The sequence below is a fragment of the Prionailurus viverrinus genome, chromosome X (genome assembly GCF_022837055.1).
Source record: "Prionailurus viverrinus isolate Anna chromosome X, UM_Priviv_1.0, whole genome shotgun sequence".
In the NCBI taxonomy this organism is placed as follows: Eukaryota; Metazoa; Chordata; class Mammalia; order Carnivora; family Felidae; genus Prionailurus; species Prionailurus viverrinus.
The window spans coordinates 52,197,200-52,216,545 of record NC_062579.1 but is presented as its reverse complement, the minus strand read 5'-3'; the positions used below and the strand labels follow the sequence as shown (position 1 = coordinate 52,216,545).

Sequence of the window (19,346 nt, the reverse complement as noted above, 5' to 3'; positions counted from 1 at the left end):
ATAGACTCAAGACAATCCCAATTGAAATCCCAGCTGATTTACTTATGGAAATTGACAGGATGATATTAAAATTTCTATGGAGATGAAAGGATAATTTTGAAAAAGATGAATAGAGTCTGAGAATTTACACCACAGAATAGAGTCCAGAAATACTCACACATGATCATTTTATTTATGACAAATGTGCCAGTGCTGTTCAGTGGGGAAAATATTTTTTTAATAATAAATGATGCTGAAACAATTAGATATCCATATGGAAAAAAATGAACCTTGACCCTCCCTACTGCCATACAGAAACATTGATTTGAGATGTATCATAGTGAAAGGTACAACAGTAAGCTTTCTAAAAACAAACAAGAGAATATCCTCATGACCTTGGAGACACAAAAAATTCCAACTGTAGAATAAAATATAGATAGTGTGGACTTCATTACAATTGGGAATTTCAGTTTGTCAAAAGATATAATCAAGATAGGAAAAAGACAAGCCATGGATAGACAGGCAGAAGATGTGTTAATACATAAGCTGGACAAATTCCAGAGTATATAAAGAACTCTTAAAATTCAATGAGAAAAGACAACCAAATAAAAAATGGCAACAGAATTAAACAAGAACTTCACAAAAGAAGATATACAAATGGGCAACAAGCAAAGGAAAAAGGTTCAACGTCATTACTCATCAAGGAATGCCAATTAAGTCCACAGTGAGGGATCATTACATACTCACTGAAATGGCTAAAATTAAGATACCAAGTGTTAGTAACGATGGGAAGCAATTGGAGCTCGGATACATTGCTGGTAGAAATGTAAATTGGTACAGCTCGTTTGGAAGACCTTTTGGCAGTATCTGCTAAAACCAAACATGCTTCTGTTATAGCAATGATCCAGCAATCCCACTCCTAGATATATACTCAGGTGAAATGAGTGTATCTGTTTACCATAATGTGTACCAGAATGTTCAAGACAGCTCTATTCATAAGAGCTAAAGATTGAAAATTTTAGTGTCATCAACAGGAGGATGGATTAAATGAATTGTGGTACATTCATGTAACAGAATACTACAAGGCAATAAAATAAAGGAATGTACTTCTGACACAGAAAAATATAAATATCACAGACATTATCATGAATAAAATAAGTCAGGCAAAAAGAATTATCTCACAGGGTATAAATTCATTTTAGAAAACAGCTTTATAGAGATATAATTCATATGCCGTACAATTCACACATTAAAGTGTACGATTCGGTAGATTTGAGTATATTCACAGATATATACACCACCACCAACAGTAAATTTTAGAACATTTCATCCCGTCAGAAAGAAACCACCATCACATTCCTATCCTTGCATTTCCCCCAATAGCCCTATGCAACCACCAATCTACTTTGTATCTCTCTAGATTTGCATATTTTGGACATTTTATATAAATAGAATCATACAATATGAGGACTTTTGTGACTTCTTTCACTTAATGTAACACTTTCAAAGTTCATCCTTGTTGTGGCATGTATCAATATTTCGTTCCATTTTGTGGCCAAATAATACTCCACTGTATTGATTACCACATTTTAAAAATCCACTCATCAGTTGATAGATTAAAATTAAAATTAATTTTATTTTTTGGCTATTTTGAATAATGCTGCTATAGACATTTGTATATAAGTTTTTGTGTGAGTGTATGTTTTCATTTCTCTTGGTTAGACCTAGGTAATATGGTAACTGCATTTTAATCATATGAGGAGCTGCAGGACAGTTTTCCAGAGTGGCTGCACTATTTTATATTGTCATCAGCAATATGTGCGGGTTCTGATTTCTCCACCTCCAGCATACTTGTATTACCTGATTTTCTTTCTAGCCATCCTAGTGAGTGCAGAGTGATTCTAATAGGTATGTAGTAGTATCTCGTTGTTGTTTTTCATTCTGTAAGTTGTCATTTCCCTTTCTAGACAGTGTCCTTTGAAACACAAAATTTTTTAACTTTAATGAAGTACAATTTATTTTTCTTTTGTTGCTCATGCTTTTGATATCATGTGTAAGAATCAACTGCCAATTCCAAATTCATGAATGTTTATGTCTGTGTTTTCTTCTGAAAAGTTTTATACTTTTAGCTGTTACATTTAGGTCTTTGATCCATTTTTAGTGAATTTGTGTATGTGGTATGAGGTAAGAGTCCAATTTCACTCTTTTCCATGTGGCTATCCAGTTGTTTCAGAGCCATTTATTTTTTTATTTTATTTTATTTTTTTATTTTTATTTTTTAATTTAACTTTATTTTTTATTTTTTTAAATTTACATCCAAATTAGTTAGCATATAGTGAAGCAATGATTTCAGTAGATTCCTTAATGCCCCTTACCCATTTAGCCCATCCCCACTCCCACAACCCCTCCAGCAACCCTCAGTTTGTTCTGCATATTTATGAGTCTCTTTTGTTTTGTTCCCCTCCCTGTTTTTATATTATTTTTGTTTCCCTTCCCTTCCCTTATGTTCATTTGTTTTCTCTCTTAAAGTCCTCATATGAGTGAAGTCATATGATTTTTGTCTTTCTCTGACTGACTAATTTCACTTAGCATAATACCCTCTAGTTCCATCCATGTAGTTGCAAATGGCAAGATTTCATTCTTTTTGATTGCTGAGTAATACTCCATTGTATATATATACCACTTCTTTATGCATTCATCCATCGATGGACATTTGGGCTCTTTCCATACTTTGGCTATTGTTGATAGTGCTGCTATAAACATGGGGGTGCATGTGTCCCTTCGAAACAGCACACCTGTGTCCCTTGGATAAATGCCTAGTAGTGCAATTGCTGGGTCGTAGGGTAGTTCTATTTTGTTTTTTAAGAAACCTCCATACTGTTTTCCAGAGTGGCTGCACCAGCTTGCATTGCCACCAACAATGCAAAAGAGATCCTCTTTCTCCGTGTCCTCGCCAACATCTGTTGTTGCCTGAGTTAATGTTAGCCATTCTGACAGGTGTAAGGTGGTATCTCATTGTGGTTTTGATTTGTATTTCCCTGATGATGAGTGAAGTTGAGCATTTTTTCATGCGTCAGTTGGCCATCTGGATATCTTCTTTTGAGAAGTGTCTATTCATGTCTTTTGCCCATTTCTCCACTGGATTATTTGTTTTTTGAGTGTTGAGTTTGATAAGTTCTTTGTAGATTTTGGATGCTAACCCTTTATTTGATATGTTATTTGCAAATATCTTCTCCCATTCTGTCAGTTGCCTTTTAATTTTGCTGATTGTTTCCTTCACTGTGCAGAAGCTTTTTATTTTGATGAGGTCCCAGTAGTTCATTTTTGCTTTTGTTTCCCTTGCCTCCGTAGACGTGTTGAGTAAGAAGTTGCTGCAGGCAAGATCAAAGAGGTTTTTGCCTGCTTTCTCCTCAAGAATTTTGATGGCTTCCTGTCTTACATTGAGGTCTTTCATCTACTTTGAGTTTATTTTTGTGTATGGTGTAAGAAAGTGGTCCAGGTTCATTCTTCTGCATGTCGCTGTCCAGTTTTCCCAGCACCACTTGCTGAAGAGACTGTCTTTATTGCATTGGCTATTCTTTCCTGCTTTGTCAAAGATTAGTTGGCCATACATTTGTGGGTCCATTTCTGGGTTCTCTATTCTATTCCACTGATCTGAGTGTCTGTTCTTGTGCCAGTACCATACGGTCTTGATGATTACAGCTTTGTAGTATAGCTTAAAGTCTGGGATTGTGATGCCTCCTGCTTTGGTTTTCTTTTTCAAGATTGCTTTGGCTATTCGGGGTCTTTTGTGGTTCCATACAAATTTTAGGATTATTTGTTCTAGCTCTGTGAAGAATGCTGGTGTTACTTTGATAGGGATCACGTTGAATATGTAGATTGCTTTGGGTAGTATCGACATTTTAACAATATTTGTTCTTCCTATCCAGGAGCATGGAATCTTTTTCCATTTTTTTGTGTCTTCTTCAATTTCTTTCATAAGCTTCCTATAGTTTTCAGTGTATAGATTTTTCACCTCTTTGGTTAGATTTATTCCTAGGTATTTTATGGTTTTTGGTGCAACTGTAAATGGGATTGATTCCTTGATTTCTCTTTCTGTTGCTTCATTGTTGGTGTATAGGAATGCAACCGATTTCTGTGCATTGATTTTTATATCCTGCAACTTTGCTTAATTCATGAATTAGTTGTAGCAGTTTTTTGATGGAATCTTTTTGGGTTTTCCATATAGAGTATCTTGTCATCTATGAAGAGTGAAAGTTTGACCTCCTCCTGGCCGATTTGGATGTCTTTTATTTCTTTGTGTTGTCTGATTGCCGAGGCTAAGACTTCCAATACTATGTTGAATAACGCTGGTGAGAGTGGACATCCCTGTTTTGCTCCTGACCTTAGGGGGAAAGCTCTCAGTTTTTCCCCACTGAGGATGGTATTAGCGTTGGGTCGCTCGTATATGGCTTTTATCATCTCGAGATATGATCCTTCTATCCCTACTTTCTTGAGGGTTTTTATCAAGAAAGGATTCTATATTTTGTCAAATGCTTTCTCTGCATCTATTGAGAGGATCGTGTGGTTCTTGTCCTTTCTTTTATTGATGTGATGAATCGCGTTAATTGTTTTGAGGATATTGAACCAGCTCTGCATCCCAGGTCTAAATCCCACTTGGTCGTGGTGAATAATTTTTTTAATGTATTGTTGGATCCGGTTGGCTAATGTCTTGTTGAGGATTTTTACATCCATGTTCATCAGGGAAATTGACCTATAGTTCTCCTTTTTAGTGGAGTCTCTGTCTGGTTTTGGAATCAAGGTAATGCTGGCTTCATAGAAAGAGTTTGGAAGTTTTCCTTCCATTTCTATTTTTTGGAACAGTTTCAAGAGAATAGGTGTTAACTCTTCCTTAAATGTTTGGTAGAATTCCCCTGGAAAGCCATCTGGCCCTGGACTCTTGTTTTTTGGTAGATTTTTGATTACTAATTCCATTTCCTTACTGGTTATGGGTCTGTTCAAATTTTCTGTTTCTTCCTGTTTCAGTTTTGGTAGTGTATAGGAATTTGTCCATTTCTTCCAGATTGCCCATTTTGTTGGCATATAATTGCTCATAATATTCTCTTATTATTGTTTTTATTTCTGTTGTGTTAGTTGTGATTTCTTCTCTTTCATTCTTGATTTTACTTATTTGGGACCTTTCCTTTTTCTTCTTGATCAAACTGGCTAGTGGTTTGTCAATTTTGTTAATTCTTTCAAAGAACCAGCTTCTGGTTTCATTGATCTGTTCTACTGTTTTTATGGTTTCGATAGCATTAATTTCTGCTCTAATCTTTATTATTTCCTGTCTTCTGCTGGTTTTGGGTTTTATTTGCTGTTCTTTTTCCAGCTCCTTAAAGTGTAAGGTTAGGTTGTGTATCTGAGATCGTTCTTCCTTCTTTAGGAATCCTAGGCCTGGATTGCTATACACTTTCCTCTTATGACCACCTTTGCTGCGTCCCACAGGTTTTGGGTTGTGGTGCTATCATTTTCATTGACTTCCATATACTTTTTAATTTCCTCTTTAACTGCTTGGTTAGCCTGTTCATTCTTTAGTAGGATGTTCTTCAGTCTCCAAGTATTTGTTACCTTTCCAAATTTTTTCTTGTGGTTGATTTCGAGTTTCATAGCGTTGTGGTCTGAAAATATGTGCGGTATGATCTCAATCTTTTTGTACTTACTTAGGGCTGATTTGTGTCCCAGTATATGGTCTATTCTGGAGAACGTTCCATGTGCACTGGAGAAGAATGCATATTTTGCTGCTTTAAGATGAAATGTTCTGAATATATCTGTTAAGTCCATCTGGTCCAATGTGTCATTCAAAGCCATTGTTTCCTTGTTGATTTTTGATTAGATGATCTGTCCATTGCTGTGAGTGGGGTGTTGAAGTCTCCTACTATTATGGTATTACTATCGATGAGTTTCTTTATGTTTGTGGTTAATTGATTTATATATTTGGGTGTTTCCACATTTGGCACATAAATGTTTACAATTGTTAGGTCTTTTTGGTCTATAAATTTGTTTTAACGTTTTATTTATTTTGAGACAGAGAGGGACAAAGCATGAACGGGGGAGGGTCAGAGAGAGGGAGACACAGAATCTGAAACAGGCTCCAGGCTCTGAGCTGTCAGCACAGAGCCCGACGCGGGGCTCGAACTCACGGACTGCAAGATCATGACCTGAGCAGAAGTCAGCCGCTTAACCGACTGAGCCACCCAGGTGCCCCAGGTCTTTTTGGTCTATAGACCCCTTGATTATGATATAATGCCCTTCTGCATCTCTTGATACAGTCTTTATTTTAAAGTCTAGGGGCGCCTGAGTGGCGCAGTCGGTTAAGCGTCCGACTTCGGCCAGGTCACGATCTCGCGGTCCGTGAGTTCGAGCCCCGCGTCGGGCTCTGGGCTGATGGCTCAGAGCCTGGAGCCTGTTTCCGATTCTGTGTCTCCCTCTCTCTCTGCCCCTCCCCCGTTCATGCTCTGTCTCTCTCTATCCCAAAAATAAATAAATGTTGAAAAAAAAATTAAAAAAAAAAAAAAAGAATTTGTGAGAATTAGTATTAATTCTTCTTTAAATGTTTGGTAAAGTCCATTGGTAAAACTGTCTAGGCCTGGGCTTTTCTTTTTCTATAGTTTTTAAAACTATTGCAATTACCTTATTCATTATAGGTCTATTTAGATTCTGTATTTATTCTTGAATCCATTTCAGTAGTTTTTCTTTCTAGAAAATTGTCCATTTCATCCAGTTTATCTAATTTATTGGCATAAGGTTGTCCATAGCAGTCCTTTGTAATCCTTTTTATTTCTCTAAGGTTGGTAGTGATGTCTCCTTTTCCATTTCTGATTCTAGTAATGAGGCTTCTAAAGATATGTCAATTTTGTTGATCTTTTCAAAGAACCAGCTTCTGGTTTCATTAGTTTTTCTGTTGTTTTCCTATTGTCTATCTTATTCATTTCCACTCCAGTCTTTGTTATTCTCTACCTTCTACTTGTTTATGTTATTTTTCTCTTAACTAAGTTGGAAGTTCAGATTACTGATTTGAGATGTTTTTCTTCTTTCTTAATGTAGGTGTTTACAGATATAAATTTCCCTCTAGGTACTACTTTAGCTGTATCTCTTATGTTTTGGTATATTGTGTCTTCATTTTTATTCATTTCGAAGTATGTTCTGATTTTTCTTTTGATTTATTTTTTGACCTATTGGTTGTTTAAGGGTGTGTTTATTTTCCATATATTTGTGCATATCCCAATTTTCTTCTGTTATTAATTTGTAATTTTATTACATTATGATCACAGAAGATACTCTGCATTATTTTATATTTTGAAATTTACTGAAGTTTGTTTTATGACCTAGTATATGTCTATCCTAGAAAATATTCTGTGGGTACTTACGAAGAATGTATATTCTGCTGCTGTTGAGAGGAGTGTTTTATAGATGTCTGTTAGGTCTAGTTGGCTTACAATGTTTTCATTTTTTAAATTTCCTTATCTTCTGTCTAGTTGTTCTAAGTACAATTCATTTTTATGAAGTTCAAGAATACCCAACTATATCAATAATTGCATTGTATATAAATGGTCTAAATCAGAGGTCAGGGAACGTTTTTTAAAGTGCCAGTAGTGAATATTTTAGGCTAACAGGTCATACAATCTTGGACACAACTACTCAACTCTGCTGTTGTCACAGGAACACATGGGCCATATTTAAACAAAGGACATGATTGTGTTCAAATTAAACTTTATTTGCAAAACAGGCAGTCAGCTCACAGATTGTAGTTTGCTCACCCCTGGTGTAAACATACCAATTAAAAGATGAAGAATGTCAGATTGGATAAAAATCAAGACCCAACTACCTGCTTTCTATTTTTAAAATAACACTTAAATATGAAGACATAGATAGGTTGAAAATAAAAGGAATTGGAAAAGGTACACTAAACAAATGCTAATAAAAAGAAAGCTGGAGTGGCTATATTAATATCAAAATACAAAAATATGAATTCAAAGGGATACATGCACCCCAATGTTTATAGCAGCATTATCTATACAAAATTAATAAAGATACAAATTAATAATGTCAAGAATGAAAATAGAGGCATCACTACAGATCCTACAGACATTTAAAAAGATGATTAAGGACTATTATGAACAGCTATATGCCCATGACTTTGACAGCTTAGATGAGATGGATAAATTCCTTGAAAGGCACAAACCAACAAAGCTCCCTCAAGAAGAAATAGATAATTTGAATAGTCCTATACCCATTGAATTTGTCGTTTAAAATCTTCTAACAGAAAACTCCACTAAGGAAGTCTGCCAACCATTTAAAGACAATACCAGTTTTATACAAACTCTTCCAGAAAGAAGAGGGCATACTTCCCAGCTCACTTTATGAGATCATATTTACCCTGATACCAATACTAGACAAAAAATATGATAAAAAATTATGAACCAATATTCTTCATGAAAATAGATGCAGAAATCCTCAACAAAATATTAGCAAGGTGAATTTAGTAAAATTTGAAAAGGGTAATAGACCATAAGCAAATCAGGTTTCTCCTAGGTTCAATACTGTAAATTCAATTAATTTACCATATCAACAGATTAAGTGAAAAGATTGAACATACATTTATGATTTTAAAAAAAGCTCTCAGGAAACTAGGAATCATAGGGAAGTTTCTCAACCTGATAAAGGGTATATACAAAAATTAAATCACAGCTCATATCATATTTAATGATGGAAAACTGAATGCTGGGACACGTGGGTGGCTCAGTTGGTTGAGCATCCTTTGGCTCAGGCCATGATCTCGTGGTCTGTGAGTTCAAGCCCTGCGTCAGGCTCTGTGCTGACAGCTCGGAGCCTGGAGCCTGCTTCGGATTCTGTGTCTCCCTCTCTCTCTGCCCCTCCCTCACTCATGCTCTGTCTCTCTCTCTCTCTCTGTCAAAAATAAATAAACATTAAAAAACTGAATGCTTTCCTTCTAAGGGCAGGAACAAGTCAAGGTTTTCTATTCTCAGTCTTGTTCAACATCATTCTAGAAGTCCTAGCCAGTGCAATAAGGCAAGCAAAAGAATGGAAAAAAGACATGGAGTGAAAAAGAAGAAATAAAACCACCTGTATTTGCAGATTACATGATTGTCTACATAGAAAATCCAAAAGAATCTACAGAAAAGTTACTGAAATTAGTGAGTTTTAGCAAGTTACAGAATACAAAGTCAAATTTTCAAAAGTTGACTATATTTCTGTTATACTAGCAATGACATTGAAGAACAGGCAATAGCAATCAATAGGAATAGAAACCAAAATAGTTGTTAACTCTGCTAAGGTGATTTTTTTAACATTTATTTTTGAGAGAAAGATAACAGAATGTGAGTGGGGGAGGGGCAGAGAGAGAGGGAGACACAGAACCTGAAGCAGGCTCCAGTCTCTGAGCTGTTAGCACAGAGACTGACAAGGGGCTCGAACCCACGAACCGTGAGATCATGACCCGAGCCAAAGTCGGATGCCCAACCGACGGAGCCACCCAGGTGCCCCAATACTAAGATGATATTGACTGGAAAGGAACAAAGGTGTTAGAAGTGTTCTATATCATGATCTGGGTAATGGTTATATGGGTTAAACATCTAAAAACTCAATAAGCTGCTTGTTTAAGATGAACATGCTTCATTCAGTTTATTTTATCGGTGCTATACCTCAAAACTTTTTTTTTTAAATTCAGTCTAACAAACATGAATGAAAACTATCTCATATCATGTGTTATATGCCACCTGATATAATATTCTGCCCATGGTGATACCCAAGAAATATTGACTGACTAAATGAAACGATTTGGAAACTCTCTTTTACTTTGCTTGAAATAAAACCACAGTTAGTTTATACAGCACTGTATCTTTCAGTTAACTCAGTCATTAAAGTGAGGCAGATAAACATTGGATTTGGATTGAGGCAGATGAACAGCAGGACTTTTTCAGGCTATTCAGGAACATCATGGCAATAATTTCAAGAAATGTAAGCAATGCTACTGAATGCATTATAGGGTGCTGAAAGAATTGGTGAGTTTATAGATTTAAAAATATAAAAAATCTGGGTTGCCTTGGTTGGTTAAGTTGGTTAAGTTTCTGACTCTTGATATCAGCTCAGGTCATGATCTCACAGTTCATGAGATCGAGCCCTGTATTGGACTCTGCACTATGCAGAGCCTGCTTGGGATTCTCTCTCTCTCTGCCCCTTCCCCTCTTGTATTCTCTCTCTCTCTGAAAAAAAAATAAACATTTTTTATAATTTTAAAAATGTAAAAAATCTATATACAGAACCTGGGACAGTCTTCAAATTGTAAATAAAATTAATTTTCCTCAACAGGAAAATCTCCCCAGAAGAGAGCTTGGAATAGAATAATAAAATGTAATCACAGAGAATGTTGCATTTTTGCCTCCTTCTTAGGGAACTTCTCAGGTGATCCATGTGAGACACTGCTTCTGCTGTATGAGTTTGAAGTTAAAGCCAAAATGAATGATCCATTACTTGACAGTTTCCTGGAATCACTGTGGGAACTGCCTCATTTGGAAAGTAAAACATTTGAAACAATTGCCTGTAAGTGCTATATTTATGTTTTTGGTAGGCTGGTACCTACCCATTTAGATTGTAATACTTTTTATTCCAGTCTCTATTCTTCATTCTTTGCCCTTAGATGGGAAATAATAATAATGTTTCTCCTTCTCTAATGGCATTCTTGAACTGTCATGTATTACAATCATTTATGCATTTATCTTTTTATTTATATGAGACTATAAACTCCTTAAGGTCATGAAAAATAAGTGCTTGTATTTGTTGTACTTATAAACCTGAGTGAAGTGCATTAATCATAATCAATGCTCATTCTAGGTGTGGAATTGAATTATATAACTACACAGTAGAGGGAGCTTAACCTTCAGAAAGTTAGTTTTACTCAGGTAGCTAGAAGTGACAGTCAGCTGCTTCACTAATCAAAGGTAATGCAATCTCAGCAATTTATTAAAGTGTACAAAGAGGAGCACCAGGCTGACTCAGTTGGTAGAGCATGTGACTCTGGATCTTGGGATTGTAGGTTCAAGCCCCATGTTGGGTGTAGAGATTACTTAAAAATATAATCTTTCCCCAAAAAAAGTATACAAAGAAATACTGGTAATATTTTTTTAACACAATTACCACTCTCAAATTTTTGGTTGGGCTCTAAGTAAGTAGTCGTTGGGGTCTCAGAGCCTGTATGGGAATATGCTGCAGGAAATAACCTAATTATTTTCCCTTTTTTCTCTCTCACCCTCCTTGGGAGCCTATGTGTGGTTAATAAAGGTATTAGATAGCCCCAGGTGCACAAAGGTCACATTTGCCTTTCCTTATCTTGCAAGACAAAATTCTAGAGACATGGAGCCTGTGGTGTATACTTTGTAGACATGTGATGGTGACCACTTCTCCTTGTATAATGGATCTCCAATTACAGAGGCCTGGTAAATGCATTTGGAAGTTACGAGGTTTGTCATCCCCGACACTCACTCTCATGTCAAGTGATTCCTGTTTATAGTATCAGACCAAAGCAATATATTGTATAAATCTGTTTTTGATTATTGCTCTTTTACTGGTATGCTTTTTGTTTCCATCTTGGTGTGCCCCTCCTTGACTCTGGTTCATAAGATTATTGCTTTACCTGTATGACTATGTGTAGGGTCACAGAAACAGTAGGTTCTCTTGATGTTTGCTGAATAAAAGACAATCCTGATAACCCTACCATATTACTTTGCCCAGAAACTATACACTTTCTCTGAAAGCCACCATGGACTCATCATTTCATTAAATTAATTTTTGTGGGGTTTTTTTTGTTGTTGTTGGTTGATTGGTTTGTGTTCATCCGTTTCAGGCTAGCTTCATTAGAAAAATCAAGTTGTAGCCTGGGATGAAAATGGTGATGGATGAGACTATGGTGTTCACAGCCTTTTTTCTTTCCCTCCTATAGTGTTAGCAGTGGAAAAGCCTGCACACTATCCTTCCATTGCTCTGAAGGCCTTGAATAGGGCTTTATTGCTCTACAAAAAGAAACAATCAATTGATGCTGTGAAATACAGGTTAGTAAATGTAGCTCAACACTGAAGCCAAGCTTTTCGATAGTCAAAAGAGCTATATAAGTCATCAATCATACTCAAATGGTCCAATTTAAAAGTTGATCAGGGGCACTCCTGTAAACTCTTGAACTAAAAAGCCCTCAGAACAGCTTCATATTTAGAGTTGTATTATAGGCCAAGAATTAGTTATGTCACAGAGTCTGGTTTTCCCAAAAGGGAAAAAAAGGGAGAAAGTTGCTTCTTTGTTGTGAGACTATATATATGATAAAATTATTGAATACCTTTCAGAGATTAATATAACAAACACCAGTGTATCCACCACCCAAATTTAACAAATATTGACATTTTGCTAGTTTTGCCCCAGACGTTTATTTTTCCTAAGCACCTTTCTTTAAGGACCAATAAGTGCTGTACATCATAATACAAAATATTATTTATTACATATTTTATGTTTTCTGTACCTAGACGTGGAGGAAAATGATGCTATGTGAGTTTTCTGCGGAAAACTTTATTACAGACTTTCTTTTCTGAGACATGAGAAACAGTTCTCCTGGAATTATTCCCAGGTTAAATCCCAATTTCCTTGCCCATTTGAGGATATAAAGAGATGCTTTAAAGTGCCTATAGATTGAACCAGCTCATAAAATATAATAAACAGCCACTACTCCTTGATGCAGGAAACTAAAAAAAGGTGAAAGAAACCATAGGCATAATAAAAAGGAGGATTGGTCAGCCCCTTTTATAGCTTCAAAAATCTGTCTTCTGAGGTTGGAGGCCAGATAAAAATGAGGGAAGAACAGAAGTGTTTTGAAGCTCGTAGTCTGGGATGAGATCCAGATTTTACTTATCTTAGCCACGAAGCCAATGATTTATTTCCTTATGGGATGAGTTTTCTCTTTTTGATTTCAGCAAATGTGTGCGAAACTTGATTAACCTCTTGGTGCCAGATGGGGTGCCAAGTACAGAACTCTGTCCCCCAGAAGAAATTTGGGGTTATTTTGAAGATGCTCTGAGCTTTATTAGCCACACCGTAAGTCAAACAGTGATATTAAGCTATCAGCTAATTTTAAAGAACTGTCTTTTGTGTTAGAAATTACACAGAATTAATGCTTTCTGGTATGAATTTTAGGGTAAATGAATTCATATTACAATATACTTAAACATTATAAAATTTCCCTTGGTTTATGAAATGTAAATAGTTAAAAGTAGAAAATTTCTGATACAAGTATACTATGGATTAAGTAAGAATAACAGTACCACCTGGTATTTTAAATTATTTGTGTTTTCAAAACCTGGTAGAATTGTTACTTCCCAGTGAGGTACTAAGCCTTTGAAAAACATTGTTATTCCTTCCATTTCTCAGAGGCAGGTAATAGAGAAGGAGGAACACTGAGGACCTGTATTTTAGTCCCTCCTCTGTTGATTTTTTTCTTTTCAGCACAGGTTTATTCAATGATTTTTAAATTAGCTTTATTGAGGTGTGATTTACATATCACAAAATGCACCCTTTACATGTGTACCATTCAGTGATTATAGTAAATTTATAGTGTTATGCAACTGTCACCACAATCCAGTTATAGAATATTTCTATTACCACAAAGTTTCTTCTTACCTATTTGCAGTCAATCCCTGTTCCTACCTGCAGGCCCAGGCGACCACTGATCTGCTTTCTATCTCTGTAGATTTTCTCTTTCTGGACCCTTGATATGAATGAGACCATGCAATACGTGATCTCTTGTGTGTGGCTTCTTTCAATTTAGCATAATATTTTTGAGGCCGGTGCATGTTGAAGCATGTATCAGTATTTTAATCCTTCCTATTGCTGAAAAAATAGAATATTATATTCTACTTAATGGGATATGTCACATTTCTTTTTGCACTCACTCAATAGCTGGTAGACATTTGAGTTGGTTCCACTTTTTAGCTATTATGAATAATACTGCTGTGACATTTGTGTACAAGTCTTTATGTGGACATATGTTTTCAGTTCTCTTGAATACATGAATTTCTGGGTCATATGGTAACTTCATGTTTAACTTTTGGAGGAGCTACAATCTGTTTTCCAAAGTGGTTGCACTATTTTACATTCCTACCAGCAGTGTATGAGGGTTCTAATTTCCCCACATCCTCATCAACACTTGTTACTGTCCATCTTCTTTGTTAAAACCATTTTAGTAGGTGTGTGGTGGCAGCATGTTGTGATTTTGATTCACATTTCCTTGATGGTTAATGGTGTTGATATTTTTTTAATGTGTTTATTGATCATTTGTCTACCTTCTTTGGAAAAATGTCTATGGTTATTTTCCCATTTTAAAAATTGGGTTCTTGTTGAGTTGTAAGAATTATTTATATATTATAGGTATAAATCCTTTATCAAACATACAGTTTGTAAATGTTTTCTCCCAATCTTTGGCTTGTCTTTTCATTTTCTTAATGACATCATTTGAAAAGCAAAAGTTCTAAGTTTTTATGAAGTCTAATTTATCAGTTTTTTATTTTATGGTTCATATTTTGGCCATGATAAGAAATCTTTGCCTGTCTCAAATTTACAAAGATTTTCTCCTGTGTTTTCTTGTAGAAGTTTTTATGCTTTTATCTATTAAATACATGTTTATGATCCATTTTGAGTTTTCAGTTTTGTTGATGGTGTAAGGTAAGTCTTTTATTTGTTTGACTTTCCATATGGATATCCTTCCTATGCTGTTTGACTTCAGTTTTCTCATTTGTAAAATGGAAATAATACCTTCTCTGATTCCCACATTGAGGTTTTTTTTTTTAATTTTTTTTAACGTTTATTTATTTTTGAGACAGAGAGAGACAGAGCATGAACAGGGGAGGGGCAGAGAGAGAGGGAGACACAGAATCTGAAACAGGCTCCAGGCTCTGAGCAGTCAGCACAGAGCCTGACGCGGGGCTCAAACTCACAGACCGCGAGATCGTGACCCGGGCTGAAGTCGGACGCTTAACCGACTGAGCCACCCAGGCGCCCCCACACTGAGGTTTTAAGGATCAGTTGAAATAATAATATGTGTTGTAAACCTTATATAAACAGCTCATACACATGTAAGGTGGTATTGTTATTATAAGGGAGCTATAAAATATTAAGGTTAAACGACTTGCTTAAAGTCACTCAGAAAGTCATTATTTGAGTCCATGTTAATAACTGAGGATCCTGACCCTGCTTTAGGCTCAGTTACCTCTTCATATAAAAATATCTGCAATCCACAGCAGATGGCAGAACAATATAGTAGGGTGACAACCTGGTACAAACCAGCATCGACTTCAAAAACCTAGAATTCTCCTGGAGCTATGTAATTATGGCCTGTGTGAATTTAAGTTTTAAAAAAAACTTTAGCATTGAACATTTTGGATGTGTATATTTTTTTACTTTCTTTTGGGAAGAAGAGAAAATTCTATTTCTAAGCCATGAGCCTCATCTGGACCTTCAGATGTGTTTGCCATAGTAACTAATACAAACTAAAATTAAATTTTACTGTAAATCCAAATTGATCCATTTCCATAGTCTCTATATAAGGCCGAAACTACTCTGAGCATTTTTGTGCCACATATATTCTGTCTCTTACTGTTCCATCTCTCTGGCTCTTGGGTTTCCTGATGGAGAGCTTAATGTTTTTTCTACTTTTTTGATAAGTCTCCCATCCATTATTGCTCATCCCCTGAAACATGATGGGAAGGTATACTTTCTTATACAGAGATTATTTTAGTAATATCCTTGGCTCTTTATAGAGTATATGTTGCTTTTTCCTTTCAATTGGATGTGTTGTGTATCTCCTTTGTTTTAAATGCTTGAGAGAAAATTCTGCCCTTGTTTGACTTTTCTAATGACCAGGCACTCATTCATTATTTATTGAGCAGATAACCTTTATCAAATGCCTCCATACTTGGCAAAATGGCTATGGCACAGATATAAAACCTCATGTCTCACAGTATCATGCTTTATATTTTACAAAGCATTCTTACCTCCATTATTTCATACGATCCCCTCCTTCCCCCCCCGCCCAGCAATTCTGTGAAGTAGAGAGTGCTGTATTATTAACCTTGACAATGAGGAAATTTTTAAGATTTAAAAAAGTCAAGTTACCACATTGGTCATATAGTGGTGAGCATAGCTGCCTTCCAAAAAAGTCAAGTTACCAATTTGCCTAAGGTCATATGGTTAATGAATGAGAGGACTAGAACTCAGATCATCTGACCTCAGTTCCAGGGCTCTTTCCACCAGAACACACATCTTCCTTACCTGCTCTTACTAGGATTCAGTTCAAAGGAAAAGGCTCAAGTTGGTATTCAGAAGCTAGTGCCAATGAAAAACCAGGTTGGATGACTTTTATGCTTAAGCAGGCAAGATTATATACAGTAGGTTGATGTTCTAGATTATTTTTAAGAGAAAATGGATTGCTCTGGTTGTTTTTCTAAGTTAAAATTTTATTTTGAAATGACTGTAGATTCACTTGCAGTCATAAGAATTAAATATAAGAGATCTTAGATATGCTTTTCCCAGTTTCCCCCAGTGGTAAAATCTTATAAACAGTATCACAACCAGGATGTCAACATTATTACAGTCAAGACACAGAACTTTTCCATCACAGGGATACCTCATGTTGCCCTTTTATAGCGTCCACCCAATTCTTTCCCACCCCAGCCCCTCCTTAGTTCCTGGCAACCATGAAGCTATTATCGATTTCTATAATTTTGTCATTTCCATAATGTTCTATCAATTGAATCTTACAGTATATAATTTTTGAGATTAGGAATCATATAGTATATAACCTTTTGAGATTAGCTTTTTGTCAGCAGAATTCTCTGGAAATTCTTCAAGTTTCAAGTTGTTGGTTATATCAGTATTTCATTTCTTTTTTTGCTAAGTAGTATTCCATGGTATGGATGTAGCAGAGTTCGCTTAACCATTCACCTATTGAAGGACATCTGCGCTGTTTCCAGTTTGGGGCTATTACAAATAAAGCTGCTGTCAACATTTGTGTACAGGTTTTTGTGTGAGCATGAGTCTTCATTTTTTTGGAATAGTACCTAAGAAGGCAATTGCAGGCTCATATGGTAATTGCATGTTTAGATTTTAAAGAAACTACCAAACTGTTTTCCAGAGTGTCTGTAACATTTTACATTCTTGCCAGAAATGTGTGAATAATATGGAATCTCTACATCCTTGTCAGTATTTGGTGTTGTCACTTTTGTTTTATTTTAGCCATTCTGATAGGTGTGTCACAATATCTTACTGTGTTTTTAATTTGCATTTCCCTAATTGCTAATGATGCTGACCATCTTTTCATGTGCTTATTTGCTATCTGTATCTTCTCTGGTGAAATGTCTGTTCATGCCTTTTGTCCATTTTGTAATTGGATTGTTTTGCTTGTTTACTGTTCAGTTTTGAGAATTCTTTTTTAAAATGTTTATGTATTTATCTTTGAAAGGGGGGAGAGAGAGAGAGCAAGTACGTGAATGGGGGAGCAGCAGAGATTAATGTTTATGTGTTATACCTGTTTCCGTCTTTTTACTTTCAGCCTGCCTGCAAGTGTATATATTTTTTAATGTTTTATTTATTCTTAAGAGAGAGAGAGAGACAGATCATGAGCGGGTGACGGGCAGAGTGAGAGAGGAGCACAGAATCTGAAGCAGGCTCCAGACTCTGAGCTGTCAGCACAGAGCCCGATGCAGGGCTCGAATCCACAAGCCATGAGATCATGACCTGAGCTGAAGTCAGATGCCCAACCAACTGAGCCACCCAAGTGCCCCTAAAATTGTATATTTGAGGTGAATTTCTTGTAGACTGCATATAGACGGCACATTTTTTAGTCCACTTTGCTAATTTTTAAAAATTTTTTTAATGTTTATTTTTGAGAGAGAGAGACAGAGCACGAGTGGGGAAGGGGCAGAGAGAGGAGACACAGAATCCGAAACAGGCTCCAGGCTCTGAGCTGACAGCACAGAGCCCCATGTGGGACTTGAACTCATAAGCCATGAGATCATGACCTGAACCAAAGTTGGATGCTCCACCGACTGAGCCACCCAGGTGCCCCAACTAATCTCTGTCTTTTAATCAGTATGTTTAGATCACTAATCTGTTAGGGTGTAAGTCTGCCACTTCATTTTTTTGTTTTTTGTTTTGTTTGTTTTGTTCTCTCTGTTTTTCATTTCTCTTTTCTCTTTCCTGCCTTCCTGTGAATTACTTGAACATTTTTTAGAACTCCATGTTGCATCATCTGTAGTATTATTAACTGTATTTCTTTGTACAGCTTCTTTTTTAGTGGTTGCTCTAGGTATTACAGAGTGCATACGTGTGTGTGTGTGTGTGTGTGTGTGTGTGTGTGTGTGTAAAACTTATTACTGTCTAGTTCTGTCATCATGTGACCAGTTCAAGTGAAGTATAGAAACCTTACTTCTCTTTACCTTCCCCCACTTATAATTGTCCTAAATTTTCCTGTACCTACATTTAGAACTACATCAGTGTTATAATTTTTACTTAATCCTTCAACCATAATTTAGAAAACTTGGGATGCCTGGGTGAGTCAGTTGGTCAAGCATCCAACTCTTGATTTTGGCTCAGGTCATGATCTTGCAGTTTGTGAGACCAAGCCCCAAATTGGGCTCTGCACTGTCAGTGCAGATCATGACCTGAGCTTAGGAGAAGCTTGGGTTTCTCTCTCTGCCTCTCCACTGCCCATTTGTGCCTTCTCTCTCTCTCAAAGCAAATAAATAAACATTTAAAAAATATAAATAAAATAATTGAGAAAACTCAAAAGAAGGAATTGTATTTTATTGTATTTACATATATAAAAATGCAGGCTTACCATTTTCTTTCTTCCTTTTTGATGTTGCAGGGTACCTTTTCTATCATTTCTTTTGTTTAGAGAGCTTCCTTTAGACATTTTTTTAGAGAAGCTCCGTTGATAAATTCTCATAGTTTCTCTTTATCTGATAATGTCTCTATCCCCCCTTCATTCCCAAAAGATGTTTTTGTTGGTTATAGCATTCCAGGTTGATGATCCTTTTCATTCAGTACTTCAAAAATACTGTGCCACTCCTCTCAGGCCTCCAAGGCTTCTGGTGAGAAATCTGCTAATCTTCAACTTGTTTTCTCCCTATAAATAAAGTGTTATTTTTCTTTGACCTCCTTCAACATTTTTCCTTTGTCTTTGGTTTCAGAAGCTGGACTGTGATGTCTCTTGGGTAGATTTCTTTGGGTTTGTATTGTTTGGGGTTCACTCTGCTTTGTGAATCTGTAGGTTTATA

At 36.1% G+C, this 19,346-nt stretch overlaps 1 protein-coding gene across 1 annotated transcript in view; it reads left to right on the top strand.

Moving 5' to 3' along the window:
• TEX11 (testis expressed 11) overlaps positions 1–19,346 on the top strand; it is a 250,439-nt gene that overhangs the window by 217,823 nt on the left and 13,270 nt on the right. Inside the window, exons 26-28 of the mRNA XM_047843907.1 lie at positions 10,429–10,578; positions 11,975–12,083; positions 12,990–13,110. Of these exons, the coding sequence (XP_047699863.1) occupies positions 10,429–10,578; positions 11,975–12,083; positions 12,990–13,110 (380 nt within the window). The remainder of the gene's footprint in view (positions 1–10,428; positions 10,579–11,974; positions 12,084–12,989; positions 13,111–19,346) is intronic.